The 20,137-nt window shown below is 41.3% G+C and overlaps 2 protein-coding genes and 2 long non-coding RNA genes across 5 annotated transcripts; 1 reads left to right on the top strand and 3 right to left on the bottom strand.

The window, feature by feature from the left end:
• Positions 1-506: 506 nt before the first annotated feature.
• On the bottom strand, positions 507-1,996 carry LOC127358970 (uncharacterized). Its single transcript, XR_007882572.1, has 2 exons — positions 1,477-1,996; positions 507-827 (listed from the first exon to the last, which is right to left on the bottom strand). It is a non-coding gene; the product is annotated as an uncharacterized LOC127358970 (long non-coding RNA).
• Positions 1,997-3,160: 1,164 nt separating this feature from the next.
• On the top strand, positions 3,161-6,146 carry LOC127359034 (uncharacterized). Its single transcript, XR_007882589.1, has 3 exons — positions 3,161-4,320; positions 4,623-5,275; positions 5,385-6,146. It is a non-coding gene; the product is annotated as an uncharacterized LOC127359034 (long non-coding RNA).
• A 156-nt stretch (positions 6,147-6,302) lies between these two features.
• On the bottom strand, positions 6,303-16,065 carry LOC127359032 (Fc receptor-like protein 5). 2 transcript variants are annotated; one of them, XM_051392667.1, is made up of 6 exons: positions 15,966-16,065; positions 13,786-13,821; positions 11,776-12,039; positions 11,451-11,696; positions 11,217-11,393; positions 6,303-11,092 (listed from the first exon to the last, which is right to left on the bottom strand). In XM_051392667.1, the coding sequence occupies exons 1-6, from the start codon at positions 15,994-15,996 to the stop codon at positions 10,980-10,982; spliced, it is 867 nt and encodes a 288-aa protein (XP_051248627.1). In that variant the 5' UTR covers positions 15,997-16,065; the 3' UTR covers positions 6,303-10,979. The 2 variants fall into 2 exon arrangements, with proteins under 2 accessions (XP_051248627.1, XP_051248628.1); XM_051392668.1 differs by having other exon boundaries at positions 11,217-11,375; positions 15,966-16,059.
• Positions 16,066-17,419: 1,354 nt separating this feature from the next.
• LOC127359033 (asialoglycoprotein receptor 1-like) lies at positions 17,420-19,812 on the bottom strand. The gene is made up of 8 exons (XM_051392669.1): positions 19,639-19,812; positions 19,431-19,538; positions 19,037-19,126; positions 18,869-18,934; positions 18,682-18,774; positions 18,158-18,312; positions 17,923-18,032; positions 17,420-17,740 (listed from the first exon to the last, which is right to left on the bottom strand). The coding sequence occupies exons 1-8, from the start codon at positions 19,694-19,696 to the stop codon at positions 17,584-17,586; spliced, it is 837 nt and encodes a 278-aa protein (XP_051248629.1). The 5' UTR covers positions 19,697-19,812; the 3' UTR covers positions 17,420-17,583.
• Positions 19,813-20,137: the final 325 nt, after the last annotated feature.

Below are 20,137 nucleotides of genomic sequence, written 5' to 3'. Positions count from 1 at the left end.
CAGACTGGAAGAAGAAGACAAGAAGTTTGGGAACAACTTTGTGTTTAAAGGAGAAATAAATGTCACTCTTTAGTTCCTATTGAATAATAACAGGATTATTAACAGTGTAACCAGCTGGCTAAGCTACACCTCTTTCATCCTTTCCTATACTTAGTTATGCTATGCTATGACTTTTTCTTCCTTTGAACCTCGTTAATATTTAATTGGAACCAAATATTGAAATATTTAAGCGTCTAAAATGATTCAGAAACACAGATATGTTCTGACAAACATTCAGGATATTCTGAAGGTTTTTGTTTAATACTTATTGTTGTATTTTGGAAGAAGCTGTAGATTGTTTCTGAGTGTCGACCGACATGTTCTTGTTGTATAAACTGAGAGTTTTCATTACAGTTAATGAATAAATTCTTCTCTCACTTTAATATTTGAATCGCTGTATTGTCCTCATTAGTTTTTTTTTTTCAGACAACAAGAGAATGAATGAAAAAAAATATGAGCCAATCATATTTTATATCTGTTTGTCTCATTGATGAGTTTTATTAGTTTGAACAAAGAGCTCTGTGGTACAGAATACAGATGATCAATAAACTGGACAGGAGACGAGCAGGAACTGATCAGTCTGCTGTGCTGGGATCAGATCATTGTTCAGGTCACAGTGGGCGGAGCCTGTTTAACTGCGCTGGCTGTGTTTCTGGCAGATGTAGCGATACTTGTTGGAGCAGTTGATGTTGTTGAGGCGTCCGTCGTTGTGAAGATGAGCGCAGGAGTCATCACCGGGGTCGCAACTGTAAGCGACCCAATCGTCAGGCTTACCGGGTCTCCACCGCCTGAAAACACCAGATAGACCTACCTTTATCTTTATCCTCAGTCTATTAGCATATTTATTGTAGCATTGTCTGCAGTTTGTCTGAAGGCCAGGTTGTAAGACACAGGCTACCAACCATCAGAAACACTTCTGTGTGCACCTACTGCTTTATGAGACTACTGAAAGTGCCACAGGTTGCTGGTTAATACTCAACACACAGACCATGTGTCAGCTGTTTCCTTTCTGACTGACAATGAGGAACTATAGTCACATTTATAGAGCAGTTCATTAATTAATGAGAGAGACATAATACTGAGTAAATGCTATGTATTCCCTCATTACTTCACCATCATCTTACAGTTACTTCTCTTTGTAGCAACATCAACATACATATTACCCAACGAATATGAACTCTGTTTTTGTCTGAATGAGGTGAACTGACTTAATGAAGTTAATGAAAATAGAAATCTGTACAAACTGCAAAGATGTGACACAACGAACCGAATCAGACCTGAAGCACTGCGATGCTCTGACCTTCAGACAGACCAAAAATCACATCGTCACAAGTTTTATAATTAATTCTTGTGACTCATCACATTCACAATATCAGTCATAAATAATTCCAATATGATTGTTATGCTCTTTTGTAATAAAATAAATGTTTTACTGACTTTTGCATTCTGCTTTTCTCTGGATTAGTTTCTGTTATTTATTTCTGTTGTCGGGTACTTTCCTGTCCACCATGTTGTCTTCAATGTGTTTTGGGGAGTGGTCTATGTTCTGGATTAATTTAAGGTGCTGGAGATGGAGACTAGAGGAAGTTCAGTGCTGTCATAGACTGATCAGGATCCATATCTGGGCTTGGTGTTGAGCCAGTTCAGGCCTCTAGTGGAGATATGGGATGGGAACCTCTTTGGGTTTTGGAACGACCTGTGAGGATGAGGACATTTCACATCGTCGTCACTAATGAGCAGTTTCTCATTTATCTTCCAGAACAGGTTCCTGTGTGATATTCAGGAGATCAGGAGTAAAATGTTGTTACATTAAAAACACACAGAACAGAAGAGCATCACGACTGTTGTCCGAACAGTTTCCCTGTCTCCTTGTTGTGACTCCATTTCCTCCTCTTGTGTGGTGATTTGCATTATATTCGGCCTAATTATGCAGAGTTTGTGACTTTGTGGTGACTCACTGTTTCTCTGTTGGGTCTAGCGAACAGCAACCTGCTCTTGACCCACATGTTGTACAGTTTGACTGACAAACAGCCTTCAGTGCAGCTGCTGCAGCTGAAACCATTTACCTCTACATTAGATATTCAAACAGTCTAATCTCTGGGTTTCATGGGAGACAATGCAGTGTGTGTATCATGAGTGAGGAGGAGGGTTCTTACACAGAGTCTGAATTACTGACTGTCCCGTCTTTACTCTTGTGTAGCTGGTTGAGCGAACATGTAAAGTAGGCAAACAAAGTGGTTTCATTTGTCAGTCCTGTCCCTGAATGCACCGTCCTTTATGATGATGTGTATAAACAACTAACAGGACAGTACTGGACCTGGTCTATGGATTATTGAGTTTTGGAAGACAAACTGAATTCATTTAAAGCCGAACCGGACTGACCGCTTACACACACAGAGCAACCAATCAGAGATCATATGATGTCACTAGTGTCCAGGAAGAAACAGGCTGCTGCTCACAGACACAGTTTGATCACTTTGATTTCACGTTATCAAAATGCATTTTTCACTTTTCGTATCATTTCACACAATTGAGTCTCCACTGACCGACCTTAGCTAAACAAACTCAGACTGTGTCACAATCCTTCATCCTTTCCTGCACGTCCAAAACTCATCAAATGTGGCATCTACTTTAAATGACACAGCTGTGGGCGGCTGTGGCTCAGAGGTAAAGCTAATCCACTAACTGGGATATTGCTTGTTTGATCCCCGGCTCCTCTCGCTCTCGCTGCATGTCGCAGTGTCCTTGAGCAAGACACTGAACCCCGATTTGCTCCTGATACTGTGCATCAGTGTATGAGTGTGTGTGAATGGGGTTTGTGTGGCATGTAGCACATTGAGTGGTTGAAAGAGTAGAAGGGCCCTATATAAGCACAGTCCATTGACCAGTTACCTCATGAAAATGTCCCTAAGCTATAATGCTGGAGGTCAGGAAAGGCAAGTGGCTCCATTCAAGTCCAATACTTGAGTAAAAGTCATGTTGTATTTTTCCACCAGTTGTTGATCAGAAACCATCTGCTGTATCTTTTCATACAGATTGTTTCCTGGAAAATACCTGCTCAGCTGAATGTAACCACACCCTCCCTCCCCTCCCCCAGTGCTCAGGTAAAAGGAAGCATCCACCTGTACACAGCAACAGAAGATCAATCAGTTGCTGCTGTAACAACCTACAGTCTGTGTTATAAACCTGAGTGCAGTTTTATCATCTGATGAATCTTCAAACTACTGAACTTCCTGGATTTTTACAGTGGACATGTTTTTTTCATCCAGATAATTAAAGGATTATTTGAGGATTCTGGAAACTTTTAAAGAAGCAGAAAGTCTCGTTTGACAAATCTACATTTATTACATATAATGATGTTTTTATTTCTCTGTAGTAATAAATGCAGTGCCTTGTCCTAAATAATGGTCAGGTCATTAAATGTTCAGTTTCAGTGTCATATGACAGATTAAGGGTAATAATGAGATAAATACAGTACTAATGCTGGTACTATCGACAGTCACCTACAATAATTATTCATTAATAATTACTTTATCTGTTTTAAGGACTAAACTTGTTAAAACTCAGATAGAAATTCCAGGTTCAGGTCAGGTTGATCGCCTGGATAATATTTAATGTACAGACCCGGAAATTGGTGCGTGTTGTTATTGATGAACAGCCGGTGAAAACGTAATATCGTACGACCGACGTCCCCTGACCTATAGCTACTCCCTCTCATACACCGGAAGGACTCGCTGTCAGGAAACACGCGGAATGGCTCCATTCAAATTTACTCGATCCGTTGGTTTCATCGTGTTTAAACTCCTGGTCATTATAAATCTTTTTCCGGTTGCACAAGGTGAGCAATGTTTGTGTGTGTGTGTGTGTGTGTGTGTGTGTGTGTGTGTGGATCTGACTACCATTTTACTTCACTACGCTGACTAACCTAACTAGCCTAGCCTAGCCTAGCCTAGCTTACTCGCAACCTGTCACAGCCACATTAGCTGTTGAGTGATGTTTCAGTTGCAGAGAACATGTCTCTGCTACAGGTGAATAGTTACAGCAGCTTATTTCAGCCAACAGTACTTTAGATGAGACGCTTTGCCTCGCTGGCAGCTGAGGCTGTTGAACGCTGTACGGAGGCTCCATTATCGGCCTTGCATTCACCCCTCCTGCCCTGTTGGTGGCCAGAAAATACCCCCACGTTAGAGTAGAAGACATGCTCTATCCTTTTTTACTGCTGTCAATGGATTTTTCTGTTATTATTAACTATTTATTGCCTTTGTTAGAAAAAACATGAATGTGACCCCCCAACTGTTCAGACTTTGTTAGATGTGATATTTTATGATAGTGCAGGTGGTGACAGTGCAGCTTTACCAGATGATTTATACATGAAACTTTTGCGCACAGTGCTCCATCATCCACTCAGTCGCTGTGTGTGTGTGTGTGTGTGTGTGTGTGTGTGTGCTGAGCTCCTGCACACACACACACACACACACACCTGGTCAGAGGTCAGCAAGAGAGCGGTGGGGAGACATACACAACCACGCCAATGCAAACAAAAAGCCAATAAGAGTATTTTATTAATGAAATTTGAGTAACAGATGTACAGATGAGGAAAATACACAGTGAGCAGAATCCAGTTTATTCAGGTAAAGACTCTGCTGTAGGACACTTTTAAAGAGGGAGAGACTCCTCCAGACAGCGATCAATTATATTATTATTATTATTATTATTATAGTTGTATGGATTCAAATATGATTTGTATTGCATACAAGTGCAGAGTGGGAGAGATCATTTCTTTAATTCATTACTTACATGTCAAAATTGTCTCTAATATAAAAGTGAAAATGCTTTATTTCCCTGAACAACTTTTTCTCTCTGGATGTTTATTGTTGGTTTTTAGGGCAACAAGTGATATCAGTGAATCCTGGAGGTGATGTCACTCTGCCATGTTCAGCTGGTGATGGCTCCATCAGAGCTGTAGAGTGGACCAGAACTGACCTGGAGCCAGAGTACGTCCTCTATTACAGTGATGGACACTTAGATCCATACTACCAACATCCATCCTTTAAGGGTCGGGTGGATCTGACAGACAGAGAGCTGAAGGATGGAAACGTGTCTTTAGTTCTAAAGAACGTGATCATCAGTGACAGAGGAACATATGAGTGTCGAGTTGCTAAAGGTGGTTCAGACAACACAGGCATCACTGACAGGAAGACAATCAGAACCATCCAACTGGAGGTCACAGCCTCAGGTGAGTTAGTGGAGTTCAGGGTGATTCTCAGAGTCAAACATGAGGGATATAGAAGAAGAAATGGATTCTGTTCAGTCATTTCCTGACTAATGTACATTTTCATCTTCAGGTTCCAACAGCAAAAACACCATGGATGGAGACTACAAAGACACAGCCAACATGGATGGAAACAAACACATTGGACTGGCAGTTGGACTGATAGCTTTCGGTCTGATTTGTTCAGCTGTTGTTGTTGGAATGGTTCTCTGGAAGAAAAAGAGTAAATCAGAACCAGCTGCTGATGAAGCAGTGGGTGATCAGCTCCTCTGAACTGCCACAGAGCTCTTTACACCTGAACACATCATGATACAACATTATTGTCTGTGCTGTTTGAGGCTCTCCGCTGTCTGTACGGTTCAGTGCAAACTAACAATGTCTCCCCTCTGTGAATTGCTACCTTATCGTGGTGGAGGGGTTTGTGTACCCGTTGATCCTGGGAGCTGTATTGTCTGGAGCACTCAGCTCCTGGTGGGGTCTCCCACGACAAACTGGTCCCAGGAAAGGGTCAGACTAAAAGGAATTCAAACATTCAATATCATTAAATGAGCCAGGGATGGAAAAAGTACTACAATATTCAGTTCAAGTGAAATAGTTGAATTCCTTAACCTGCACTCAGATACAAGTAGGTAAGTAAGTGTAAGTCAGTAAAACTTTATTTATATAGCACCTTTTTGACAAAGAGATCCAAAGTGCTTTCCCAACAACAAATAAACAAACATAACAACACACAAAAACACAAACATAGGGAGAATGTAAATACAAACAAAGAAAGAAAAAACAAGAGGGAAGGATAGATTAAAAGATACACGACAGATGAGAAAACAAACAAGGAGCTCTATAAAAAGGCCTGTAGTACAGAGTGGATCATTTAACATGAGCTGTAAGTGAACATTACTGTAAGGGGAACATGATAATCTAATGTGATAGAACTATTAAAGTACCTTCAGGCCACAACATAAAGTGTGTACCATGTGATGTGTGTACAGTGTTCACAGCACTGATCATCACCTATAGATACACAGCCACCTTCCTCAGTAACATCAGTACCTGGACAGACAATATAAAGCCCTATCAATGAAGTAACCTGTGACTCTAACAGCAGAATAAGTAACAGAGACGTATCGACAGTCTGAAATACAAAGTGTTTGAAAATGTTAAAAGCTAAAACGCTAGAGGACACAGTAACAACAGTACATTTTCTTCTTCCATCCCTGGTCATTGCACTGATCCATCAGACTGCTGGTGAGCTGAAAACAGACAAACCTTTTAAAGTCAGGTATAAAGAGGTCTTATAATGTAAATATCTATAATAATGTAAATATTAAACCACCTTTTCTATTTTACTTGCAGTGCATGTGTGGATTATTATTACACAGTATATGATTGTAAACTACACTCACAAACACTTTGGACTGATTTGTTCAGCTGCAGTTTTTCTGGATAAGAAGCACTGTACGGTTTACATTTGTCAACCAATTTCACTGAGTCATTTTTATATTCAAAGATTTATTATATACATGGAATACAATTAATACAAAAAAGTCTACTACCGTTTAGCATAATTTCTGGGGAGCCACTTTTTATAAAATGACAAACCATGGCGACAGTTCACTGTGCATAAAATAACTTTCCTGAGCATTTCTACTGTTATTTCTGCATCACATCGATTTTCTTGAGATATCTCAGCAAAACAGACATAACTACTATGTACAGTTATGACAGCAGTATATACAGTGTGAACAGCATGGGTAAGTGTGTTTGAATGATTTATGTTTTAAACTGAATTCCAACAATGAAACAAATAAAATAAAATAAAGTCATTGAAGGTTTTTACTAAAAGCAATTGACACATTTTAAATATTTTATAAGAGACAAAAGTCGGCCATCTATTCAGTGGGAATGACTGATCTGAATCACGTCAGAGGGAGTTCTTCCAGGTGAGGGCTGTGTTGGTTACATGGGTCACATGGTCTAGGACTGTGGTCGCCAACCCGTCGATTGCGACTGACTGGTAGATCATTGAAAACATTCCCTGTAGATCTCGAAAATAATAGAAAAATTATTACACAAATACATTATGGCTGATTAATGTTCAGTTTTGCAAGCGCCTCTCTTTCTCTCTGTCTTACGGAAGCCATGGATTTTTCTTTTTCTATGTACTGTTATCTTGTGATAATGACTTATTATCTCGAATGAATTCAACCTACAAGAGTTGCCACAAACAGCTTCCAGTCAAGTAAACAAACTAACGTAAAGTGTAACTTACGGTCGGCTACAGCTACAGCCAGTGGCTACGGAAGCCGTTCGAGGCAGCTCTTGTGGGTTGAAATCAATACGAACACATTATTAATTCATTTGTTATCATGAGAAAATTATCTTTGTTATATCGAGATAACGAGATAATAAGTCGTTATCGCGAGATAATGGTGCATAAAAAAAACAATGGCCATTCTCTGTACTATCTTTCTCTATGTTTTCAGCCTCACAGGCTGCATTAAATTGACCAATAAGATCAAAGAAAGATACTGACACATTAACTGTCGAAAAATGACAGTATACGGCACTAGCAGTTAATAGCCGATAGACTGCAATGTTGTCAGCTGGCATGGTGGAGGCTCCAAGAAAGAAGTCGAAAACATATCATTTCCATCCAGAATGGGAAGCGGAATTTCTTTTCACCATGGTGAAAGACAAGTGTGTGTGTATGCTGTGTCACCAAACTCTAGCACTGGCTAAAAGAGGAAATCTGGAGAGGCCCTAATACAGTGGTGAGGAGGAAGCAGCTTGTTGTATTTGTCAGGATGGCGTTCCTGGACTCTACAACAAAAGAGGATCTCCTCACTCTTTTGCACTTAAAGGAGAGAACGAGAGGTGAGGATATTTACAACGAGTTAAAAATGTCCGCGATAATGACATACCCATTCACAAACTGCTGGCAATTACCACTGATGGAGCCCCAGCGATGCGCGGTGTGCACGCTGGATTTATTGCGCTGTGCCGTAATGACCATGATTTTCCTGACTTTGTGAATTACCACTGTGTCATTCACCAGAAGGCCTTGGCGGGGAAGGTCGTGAATTTTTTGCATGTTATGACTGGTGGTCAAACTGATTAACTCGATTCGAGCAAAAGCGCTTCAGCACCACTTATTCAAGGGGTTATTAGATGAACTTGATGCCGTGTGCGGAGACCTACTCCTCCGCTGATGTCCGGTGGTTGAGTCGTGGCAAAGTGCTGCAGCGATTTGTTGGAAGGAACAAGGAGCATGAGGAGATCAGATGATCAGTGCCTGCTGGATTTGGGGTTTCTGACAGACCTCACGGCAAAACTGAACGCACTGAACAACGAGCTCCGGGGAAAAGACCGACACCTGCCCCACATGCGTTCAAGGCCAAGCTTGGTGTTTGGAACACACATCTGAAAAACGGGCGACTGACACACTTCACAAACCCCAACCTGGAGAAAATGTCACAGGCCATCGGTCACATGGACGCTTCACCCTGAGCAGAAGCCTACTGTGTTCACCTGGACAAAGTGGCAGCAGAGTTCAGTCGGCGTTTTGGTGAATTCATGGAAGATGTTGCTGCATTCGTCTTGAACCCATTCCTGACCATTGATGTAGAACAGGTAGCAGTCACATTTCAGCAGGTATTTGACATGGAGATGGTTGATTTGCAAAATGACATTAAGCTGAAAGTAAGATCACAGGACAGTAACTTTGGGGGACTTGTCAGCAGGGAGAAGTTTCCCCTCATCACCTCATGTGCACTAAGAGTAAGTGCCTAATTTGGATCCACTTACCTCTGTGAAATGACGTTTTCACAGATGAAAATAATCAAATCAAAGTGCCACCTCACTGACAAACACCTCACAGACTGTCTGAGACTAGCTGTCAGTAGCTATGAGCCAAACTACAAAGCACTCACAGACTATTCAGTCAGCCATCACATTAACCTTGGTGAGTAACATGACAGTTTTGACATCTGATGGCAATGTGAAATTTGATGATGCATAAGATGGGACATAACCGCACTGAGCTTATTTACAGCGACTGAGAATTTTGTTAACATACAATTACAGTTCTATTTTCTAAAATGCTGATGTTATGTAACTTGCATGAAGCTTGAGTGGATAAGCATATCACTGCATGTGATCTGCTCACTGCTAGTGTGTTGTGTATGTGTGTGTGTGTGTGTGTGTGTGTGTGTGTGTGTGTGTGTGTGTGTGTGTGTGTGTGTGTGTGTGTGTGTGTGTGTGTGTGTGTGTGTGTGCCTTCTATGAACAAAATGATTACCTCAGACAAAAGGAAATAGGCCACACCCGACTTTAGGTGGTGGAGCAGACAGTTGATGACGGCTGCACTGTGCATGAAAACATTGCCAGTAAAAAGACCAGTGTGACAGCTGACTTAAAGCATCAGATCTGGCTCAATGTAGCTGATACTGAATACTTAAAAAATGAATTGATTGGCCCCAGTACTGATCTCTGAGATCAGATCGTGACGTACCTGCGTGTCTGGAGGGGACTTTCAACACCAAACGCAATCAAAGATAATAAAACATTAACATATGAGGCCCAATATGTGTGTGCTGCTCTCTTGTTGTATCACAACCTCAAACCAACCCGAGTGTCATTTCTCTTTAGTTCTGACCTCACTGCTGAGCTGCACCACAAACCAAGGTTAGTGAACTTCTTCTATCAGTCTGAAACTCTCTTTTCTTCCAGCAAGATTAGTATTGGTGACAGAGATACACAGCAGTAACAGTAGTGACAAAAACAACTAAAATAGAAGAAATATGAGAAATAATAATTATGATCTTGATGACTAGGATGAAAAGAACCATAACACTGATGATTATGATGATGATAATAAAGAAAAAATAGCAGTGGATGTCAAACAGGATGAGAAAGCACAAGAACTCCGGGGAAGAAGTGAAGTTAGTAACATGCATTAATGGAACATGAATGAGTGCAGAAAGAGAGAGGAAGAGAGGAGCTCAGTGCACCATGGGAAATCCCCCGATAGTCTAGGCCTATAGCAGCATAACTAAGGGATGGTTCAGGACTCACCTGATCCAGCCCTAACTATAAGCTTTATCAAAGAGGAATGTCTTAAGCCTACTCTTGAATGTGGAGAGGGTGTCTGCCTCCTGAACCACAACTGGAAGCTGGTTCAGAGAATGCAGTGTAGAAGGGTAATAGGGTACTAGTCAGACTCTAGACCCCAACCGAACTGAACACCTTTGGGAGGAATTAGAATTCCTATTTTGAGCTCGTAGTCAAGTGTGATGGTCAGCGGAGACATTTGGTTTAGTTTATTAATCTTTCAGCATTATCACAGATTCAATAAGACAACTGTCTATAAAACACTGAATTATTTTGCTGTTAGAATAAATGTCAATGGAGACAACACCATTTAAACCTGTCATGGAATTCAATTCAGGGTCTTAAACACCAAATTTAATTTTTTTCTGACTGGATAATTGGCGCCACCTACTGCTTATCTAATGAACCAACTCCTAATAATCACATAACTGTTGTGGATGGAAACAAACATGTGGAGTTCCTCAGGGAAGTGTTTGGGGTCCTCTAATGTTTGTGATCTGTGAGTTTTATTTGAACATTTTAGCTTCATTTAAGAACACATTGAACACATCGGATCAGTTCAGAAGTGATGCTCTGTGGTGACATCACCGATGACATCATCATAGTCACCATCCAATCCCTGCTCAGCCTGGGTGGGCGGGGTCATCACCATGGAGACGGGCAGATTATTTCCTGCAGTCAGAGCAGGTTAGAAATAAAATATAGATCATTTATAAACTTCTGTTAGAGACAGCTGTCAATCATCAACACCAGACTGATTGATTGATTGATTGATTGATTGATTGATTAGTTTTACCTGTGGACCTCTGTCGATACAAAGACACCATGAGGACAGTGGAGATGCAGTACGGACAGAACATCACTAGGTGGTAGAGCAATCTGAACACAAACTGGAGGGAGTTGGAGGCAGTGGGTGGGGCTGCAGAGGTGGGTGGGGCTGTGGTTGTAGGTTTACCTGCAGAGAGAATCCCACCTGGTCAGGTGAATATCTGGATGAAATAAGTCCTGAAATCAAAGGTAACCTCTTCACCTGTGACAGTGATCCAGCTGGGTGGAGACTCTCCATGACTGCCAATGTGACACTTGTAGAGGCCTTCATCAGACCTGGAAACATGGTGGATGGTCATGTGACCTGTAGGCTCAGTCCTGATGAGGGAGCCATCTTTATAGAAAGCAGCTGTGAGGTTGGAGGGAGGGGTCTTTGTTTTACAGTGCAGAGAGACATCATCTCCCTCCATCACAGGGAGGACAGGACTCTGCAGGATCACTGGTCCACCTCAACACAGAGACAGACTACAGCATTTCATCCATTTACACACAGCTTCATCAACACTAACTCCACAGTCTGATCTTACCAGTGACACTGATGTTGATGGGGTTACTGGTTGCTCCCTCTCTGGACTCACACCAGAAAACTCCACCTTGCCATGAGGCAATGTGGCTGATGTTACAAGAAGAACCAGCTGATCTTCCCCAGTCTTTTCCACACTGAGTCCTGATTTCTCTGGTTGTGTTCCTCCTCAGAGTCCATCCAGCAGAGCTGTCGTCCTCCTCACAGTTCAGAGAGACAAACTGTCCTTCAAACATCTGAGAGCTGCTGGGACTCACAGTCAGAGAGGCTGGAGGAAGAGGATGTTAAAAAATATACTGATAATGCATTACATTTTCAATCAAACTACACATCTCCTTAAAGGCCCTAAAATGCCTCTGTTACTGAACACTGTGACTTTCTACATAACAATAGTTTATTTGAGGATTTTCAGTCAGGATTTAGAGTTCATCATAGCACAGAGACAGCTCTGGTTAAAGTTAATAATGACCTTCTGACTGCTTCTGACAATGGACTTGTCTCTGTACTTGTATTATTAGATCTTAGTGCTGCATTTGACACCATTGACCATGATATTCTTTTACAGAGACTTGAGCATCAAATTGGCATTAAAGGAACCGCACTAAGCTGGTTTGAGTCATATTTATCAGATTGTTCGCAGTTTGTACATGTTAACGATGAATCTTCAATAAATACTACAGTTAGTCATGGAGTTCCACAAGGTTCTGTACTTGGACCAATACTATTTACTTTATATATGCTTCTCTTAGGCAACATTATTAGGAATCACTCCATTAACTTTCATTGCTATGCAGATGATACGCAGTTATATCTATCGATCAAACCCAATGAAATTAATCAATTATCTAAATTACAAACATGTCTTAAGGACATAAAATCCTGGATGAGCTGCAATTTTCTGATGTTAAACTCGAAAAACTAAATTTTTGTACTTGGCCCCAAAAACCTTAGAGACTCACTGTCTAAAGATATAGTTACTCTAGATGGCATTAACTTGGCCTCTAGCACCACTGTCAGGAATCTTGGAGTTATCTTTGATCAGGATTTGTCATTTAACTCCCACATAAAGCAGACCTCTAGGACCGCCTTCTTTCATTTACGTAATATTAGAAAAATTAGACACATCCTATCACAGACAGATGCAGAAAAACGAATCCATGCATTTGTTACTTCAACTCTGGATTACTGCAACTCTTTATTATCAGGTTGCCCCAATAAGTCCATTAAAACGCTCCAATTAATTCAGAACGCTGCAGGACGAGTACTGACAGGAACTAGAAAAAGAGATCACATCTCTCCTGTACTAGCTACTCTGCATTGGCTCCCTGTAAAATGTAGAATAGAATTTAAAACCCTCCTCCTCACCTATAAAGCTCTTCATGGTCAGGCCCCTTCATATCTTAAAGAGCTCATAGTACCCTATTACCCCTCTAGAACACTACGTTCTCTGAATGCTGGGCTACTTGTGGTTCCTATAGTCTCTAAAAGTAGAACAGGAGCCAGAGCCTTCAGTTACCAGCTCCTCTCCTGTGGAACCAGCTTCCAGTTGTGGTTCTGGAGGCAGACCCCTCTCCCATTTAGAGTAGGCTTAAGACATTCCTCTTTGATAAAGCTTATAGTTAGGGCTGGATCAGGTGAGTCCTGAACCATCCCTTAGTTATGTGCTATAGGCCTAGACTATCGGGGATTTCCCATGATGCACTGAGCTCCTCTCTTCCTCTCTCTTTATGCACTCATTCATGTCCCATTAATGCATGTTACTAACTTCACTTCTTCCCCGGAGTTCTTGTGCTTTCTCATCCTGCTTGACATCCACTGCTAATTCTTTTTATCATCATCATAATCATCAGTGTTATGGTTGTTATCATCCTTGTCATCAATATCTTATAATTATTCATCATATTTCTTCTATTTTTGTTGTTTTTTTCACTACTATTACTGCTGTGTATCTCTGTCACCAATACTAATCTTGCTGGAAGAAAAGAGAGTTTCAGACTGATAGAAGTTCACTAACCTTGGTTTGTGGTGCAGCTCAGCAGTGAGGTCAGAACTAAAGAGAAATGACACTCTGGTTGGTTTGAGGCTGTTATACAACAAGAGAGCAGCACACACATATTGGGCCTCATATGTAGGGTTGCAAAATTTTGGGAATTTTCAAAGTTAGAAACTTTTCATGGGAATTAACGGGAATATATGGGAATTAATGGGAATAAACTGGATATTTTTAATACTGCTTGTTATAATACTCTTAGTCTATAACAGAGAACTTACATGTAGTTGAAAAGAAACATCTTGCAGGATAATCTTGCTTAAAACAACCTGATTTAATGCAACTCTAGTTGAATGTTCTCCCTATATTCATCAATGACATGCACACACGCAGTAATCAGCATAGGCTACTACATACTTGCCAACATTTATTTTTTAAAATATGGGAGTTTTTTTCTTTTGTTTGGGGGGGGGGAGATACATAACCCATTGCTATTAACCTATTTGGGTTAATTGTATTGTACACATATAACCATAACCATAACCATAGCCATAGTAAATCAAAGGCAGCATGCTGGCTACCATCATATGTTAAGCTAAAGGTCAATGGTTTGGGCTACTACTTATGTTGCGATCCATTTGTCTCATAAATCCCCCGCCGGAGTTGCTCTGACGCGAGAACGTGACGTAATTACCCGGCTTGTACCACTTATAGCGTTCCATTTTTCTTTGGGCATTACGAGTCTGAAAGAACATGGACGCCACCAGTGCAGCAGCTTTGTTGTTATTGATTGTGGATCATCTAAACAAGTTCAATGTGAAATAATAATGTTTTTCTACAGAAACACTAACATTTCAAGTAATTCCGTTATTGCAAGTCTTATATTTCAGTAATATTTTGCCCATTTTTTCTCGAGCCACCAGGAGCCACCAGGGGCCACCAGGGGCCTCCAGGGGCCACCAGGGGCCACCAGGGGCCACCAGGGGCCACCAGGGGCAGGCTAGTGTTATTGTTAGCTACATTAGCCTATTTAGCAAACCAGCTCGAAAACAAAACTTTACATTGTATTGCAGCACAGCAACACCGTGCAATGCATAAACTGGTGACCGGACTAAAGCAGCAATGTAAACAGTGTGTAAGAGCATTTAAAATTGACATTAAAACTACCAACGTAGTCAAATACAAAGAAAATATATATCTCAATATAGGCGCAGAAATGTTTATATTTACTGTATGTTTGTATGAGATGGAGTTTGTATGAATTACCCAACTTTTCCAGTTAATTCTCCTAAATTCCCATTAATTCCCATTAATTCCCATAATTCCAAATTGGAATGTTTCCAAATTCCCCAGCTTATCTTTCCATGGAGAGTTGTTGGAAAGTTTCCGGAAATTTACCGGAAAATGTCCACCCCTTTGCAACCCTACTCATATATTAATGTTTTCTTATCTTTGATTGTGTTTGATGTTGAAAGTCCCCTCCAGACACGTCGGTATGTCACGATCTATTCTCAGAGTTCAGTATTGGTGCCAATCAATTAATTTTTTAAGTATTCAGTATCAGCTATATTGAGCCAGATCTGATGCTTTAAGTCAGCTGTCACACTGGTGTTTTTACTGGCAAAGCTTTCATGCACAGTGCAGCCGTCGTCAACTCTCTGCTCCGCTCAGCCACCACAGAGGAGAGACAGACAGCGAGGAAGCCACACATTTACCACACCACTACAAGGGCATCAAAATCTCAGAGAACAAAAAGCAAAACAAAAGTAAGTTGTTTTTTAATTTGCATTATTCACAGCACAAACACAAGTTGGCTTTTGTACATATTTCATTACGTGTGGTCGAGGGCCCACTGATGTTACCTAATAACAAACACGAAGTATATATTATAAGTATTGATAAATGTTCTTAAATACTAGTTCTTAAAAACATTGATAAAGGAACAAATGAACACAGAGAGAAATATTACATTTCATACACTGTAAGAAGATTATGCTTCTATTTACAAAGGAAAAGTCAACAATAACAGTGCATGAAAAAGAACACAATAAGAATTTGCTTTAAAAGCAATTTCACAACCTTTCAGATAAACAGATGTTAATGTTACAGGAGCATTTCTGAGACAGACTGACATCAAAGTGTCGTAAAAACTATGGATTTCTCCTGGTTGTATTTCTCTAAGCTGATGTTTTTAGTGTACTTACAGAGCAGCCACAGTAGAGATGTTCCCTCCATCCTAACACTTGTTATATGAGATCTATACTTTGATCAGTTCACAGTCACATCAAGTAAAACCCTCCTCCTTCCTGTGACTGGCAGTGTTGTGGTTTCCTCTCATACTGAAGGTGAGCAAGTTGAGTCATTTAGTTAGAATAAAGCAGATAAATTCACTTTTAAAAAGAGCTGAACCATAACAGGAAGTGAAAAGAGTCAGAAAACAAAATGAAACTCTGAGATGAAAAATAAAGCAACACCTGACACAGAATGTAAATAAGAACAGGGATGTGATGCGTTCACTGACAGTTAAACTGCTTTTTAGAGATTAAGATTCCACTTTCACTATAAAATGACTTCATGATGAATTTCAGAGTAAAAGCTGGATCTCTGTGCAGGTAAACAACAGTTCAGTTGGAGGAAGTGAACAGGAGCTGATTTTGTAGCTGTGTGCCTGACAGCTTCTCTCAGTTTTAACCACTGAGCTGTGGTCAGAAAGAGGCTGAAACTCTGTGTGTGTCTGCACGCTATCAAACTACACATCAGGATGAGAGAACATGATGCATTCACTACACCTGAATACATGAACAACCATCTAATAGCATCTATTTATCTCTTTGAGCCTGAGGACGCAGACTGTTCATTATTGAATGACCCGTAAAATATGGTGTAGTTAGTTAAATGGACCCAAGCCTTCCTCACACCAGTCCAGTCTATAGGAGGCAGAGGTGGCAGTCCTGATCCTGAAGGAGTGACCAAAGTAATTGACGGAAGGAATGCTGGACAAGGAGAGTACGTGGCAAAACCAGAATCAAGAAGCCACTTGTCCAGACTCAGAGATGAAGAGAGGATCTGTTATGGTTATGGAAAAACAAGTAGTTTGTCTCGAAAAGATTCAGTGATGATTGGACTTTAAAGTAAGACACAGTTGTAAACTAACCAGATTGATTAGTTTTAGTTAGCTTTAGTAGAATCCTAAGATGTTGACTGAGAGATAAGACAAGTCTTAAATTCAGGTATGACAGTATGGGTCAAAGTGAAGGCTACAGGCGGTAAGTTCAAAACATCTGAGGAAACCAAAAGCTAATAGGAATGCTAACTAGCTAATGGAAGCTGCTAGTATAGTTAGCAGATGCAACAATGCACCGGTAACGACAGAAAAGAAAACAATCTTCTGATGCTTTCGTCCCGGTGACAAGGAGATCTCATTTGATGTACTTATAAGCAGACTGGAAAAAGAAGACAAGAAGTTTGGGAACAACTTTGTGTTTAAAGGAGAAATAAATCTCACTCTTTAGTTCCTATTGAATAATAACAGGATTATTAACAGTGCTAACCAGCTGGCTAAGCTACACCTCTTTCATCCTTTCCTATACTTAGTTATGCTATGTTTTTTTTTTTCAGACAACAAGAGAATGAATGAAAAAAATATGAGCCAATCATATTTTATATCTGTTTGTCTGATTGATGAGTTTTAATAGTTTGAACAAAGAGCTCTGTGGTACAGAATACAGATGATCAATAAACTGGACAGGAGACGAGCAGGAACTGATCAGTCTGCTGTGCTGGGATCAGATCATTGTTCAGGTGACAGTGGGCGGAGCCTGTTTAACTGCGCTGGCTGTGTTTCTGGCAGATGTAGCGCATCCTGCTGGAGCAGTGCAGGTCGTTGAGGCGTCCGTCATTGTGAAGATGAGCGCAGTCTTCATCACCGGGGCCGAGACCGTGACCGGTCCAACTGTCAGGCTGACCGGGTTTCCACCGCCTGAAAACACCAGATATAACATGGCTTTAGCTTTAGCCTCAGTCTATTAGCATATTATTACTTGTAGTATTGTCTGCATTTTGTCTTCCGAACATCTGTACCTGTAGCATTAAACCAAACGCAGCCCCCTCGCAGTGTTTTTCGCGTTTGTACAAACTGATATCAGACAGGAAACAGCTCACCTCCGGTTCATGACGTACGGTGTCTGGTTGACCCACTCCCACTTCCCTGTCCTCTCATCAGTCAGTCCCACCCAGTAGAAGGCGCCCGAGGTATGACCGGTCACAAAGTCCTGAACCAGACAGACAGACAGAGGATTTTTAATAATAAAGCCTTTAAAATGTGGGTAACGGTGTCCCACAGGGCTCAACCCTGGGTCCTCTGCTGTTCCCTCTGGATATAGATTCGGCTCCTCACCCACTCGTCGTCGGTGGTGAGAATGACCAGGTGGGATTCGTGTCCGTTGCACCAGTCTCTGGCGTCGTCCCAGGTCAAAGGCGTCTTACTGAAAAAATAACAGCTGGTGCCAAAATTATTCCAGTTCAGAGGACAGCAGCCGTCAGCTGTTGAGCCTGAGAGAGAGAGACTGACAGGTTAGCAGGGAGGAAGACACAGTTGTCTGTTACCAGATTTCTACCACAGATATATTTGTAACCAGAGACGTTCAGAAAGCACGTTCCCATCTTTAGAGTTTGGTTCCTGCAGTCAGACATAATGTGTGTAGATGAGCTCAGGTTGCTCAGGAGAACCTTCTGTTGAGGTTAATGTAAAGTTTAAAGAAATGTAACTCCAACACAGTTTAAATTCTTTAGTGAACTCAGTTTGAAGTATAAAAGGTTATTTTATTGTCTGAAATTTCTAAATGAACTATATCAGTGAGCCGAGCGCCCTCTTGTGGATGAAACAATAACTGTCACACTGTTAAACAAACATTGCTCTACCGTTGTTGATGTAGCGTTCGAGGGAACATTTGAGCGTAGCGACGGTCCTGCTGATGGAGTCCAGAGCCGACAGCTGCTTCAACGCCTCCGACACTGAACACACAGTGTGAAAGTAACACAGTTATTGTTATTATTGTTATTATTGTTATTATTGATTAGTAATCTGGTTGAGGTAGTGATCAGACACCTGAGCTCAGCTGGTCCTTGTTGCTCTCTACAGCGAACTTCAGCCGGTGAATTTCTTTAGCTGCGTCTGAGACAGGAAGAGGAACCCAGGAGTCTGTTACAACAACAACAACAACAACAACAACAACAATAATAAAGTGTGTTATGAAGGAGCAGACGGGTGTGGTACCTTTGGTGAGCTGCTGTACGGCGCTCAGTGACTCCGTCAGGTTGGAAACATTGTTCTCCACTGACCACAGTCTGTTCCACGTCCTCGTGTCTGCGCACAAATAAACAACAAAACAACAACAAACGTATGAGCTGCTTCTGGGAGAGTCTGTGTCTGTGAGGAACTGCCAATAATAGTCTGTTGTTATTTTGTGGTTTGTTGTTGTCATCAGCTGACATTTTAACATGAGAAACAGCGGAGGAAGTACCTGCTGTCATCCACCTCCATCACACCCCCAGCAGTTCATTCAATGAAGTTTATATTATATAAAGTGTGAGAGAGACTCTGTGTGTGTGTGTGTGTGTGTGTGTGTGTGTGTGTGTGTGTGTGTGTGTGTGTGTGTGTGTGTACTCACTGCTGGCTCCCAGCGCTATGATCAGGATCAGGATGACCGTCGCAGTGAGACCAGGATACAACCAGCGTCTGAATCTGGAGACTCCTGAGAAAGAGACATGAGCAGGCTCTGACAGACAGACAGACAGACAGACAGACAGACAGGTTTAGAGAGTGTGCTCAGCCACAGACAGCTGTAGAGACAGGCAGCTGTAGAGACAGACAGGTACCTTTGTTCCAGAAGGAGCTGCTGTCATCTTCAGCATTGTCGTGGTATTCTGTCGTCATGGCGATGGCCCGCTCTCTTCTTCTTCTGCTCCTTCTTCTTCTTATTCCTCTTCTTCCTCGCGGTGACGACTCACAGACAGACTGACTGACTGAGCCGAGGGGTCACTGACCACCGAAACACTGAAACACACACACACACTGAAACGCACTTTGAACTGGAAAACAGTGTGTGTGTGTGTGTGTGTGTGTGTTTTGTGTGTGTGTTTTTTTTTTGTGTGTGTGTGTGTGTGTGTGTGTGTGTGTGTGTGTGTGTGTGTGTGCTGATGTCACTCTGTCCTACCAACAACCAGGAAGGACAAACTAACAGATAACAGATGAAACTTCCCCAGTTGTTTACTTACACAATTATTTTCCGTATTATTTTTCTATAATGTTTAAATATGTAAATTAGGTTTTATATAATTAACTAGTTAACTAATTTTCATATATTCCAAGAACAGA

This window comes from Dicentrarchus labrax, unplaced genomic scaffold, assembly GCF_905237075.1.
Source record: "Dicentrarchus labrax unplaced genomic scaffold, dlabrax2021, whole genome shotgun sequence".
NCBI classification, from domain to species: domain Eukaryota; kingdom Metazoa; phylum Chordata; class Actinopteri; family Moronidae; genus Dicentrarchus; species Dicentrarchus labrax.
The sequence above is the reverse complement of the archived record's forward strand: the minus strand, read 5'-3'. Positions and strand labels throughout refer to the sequence as shown.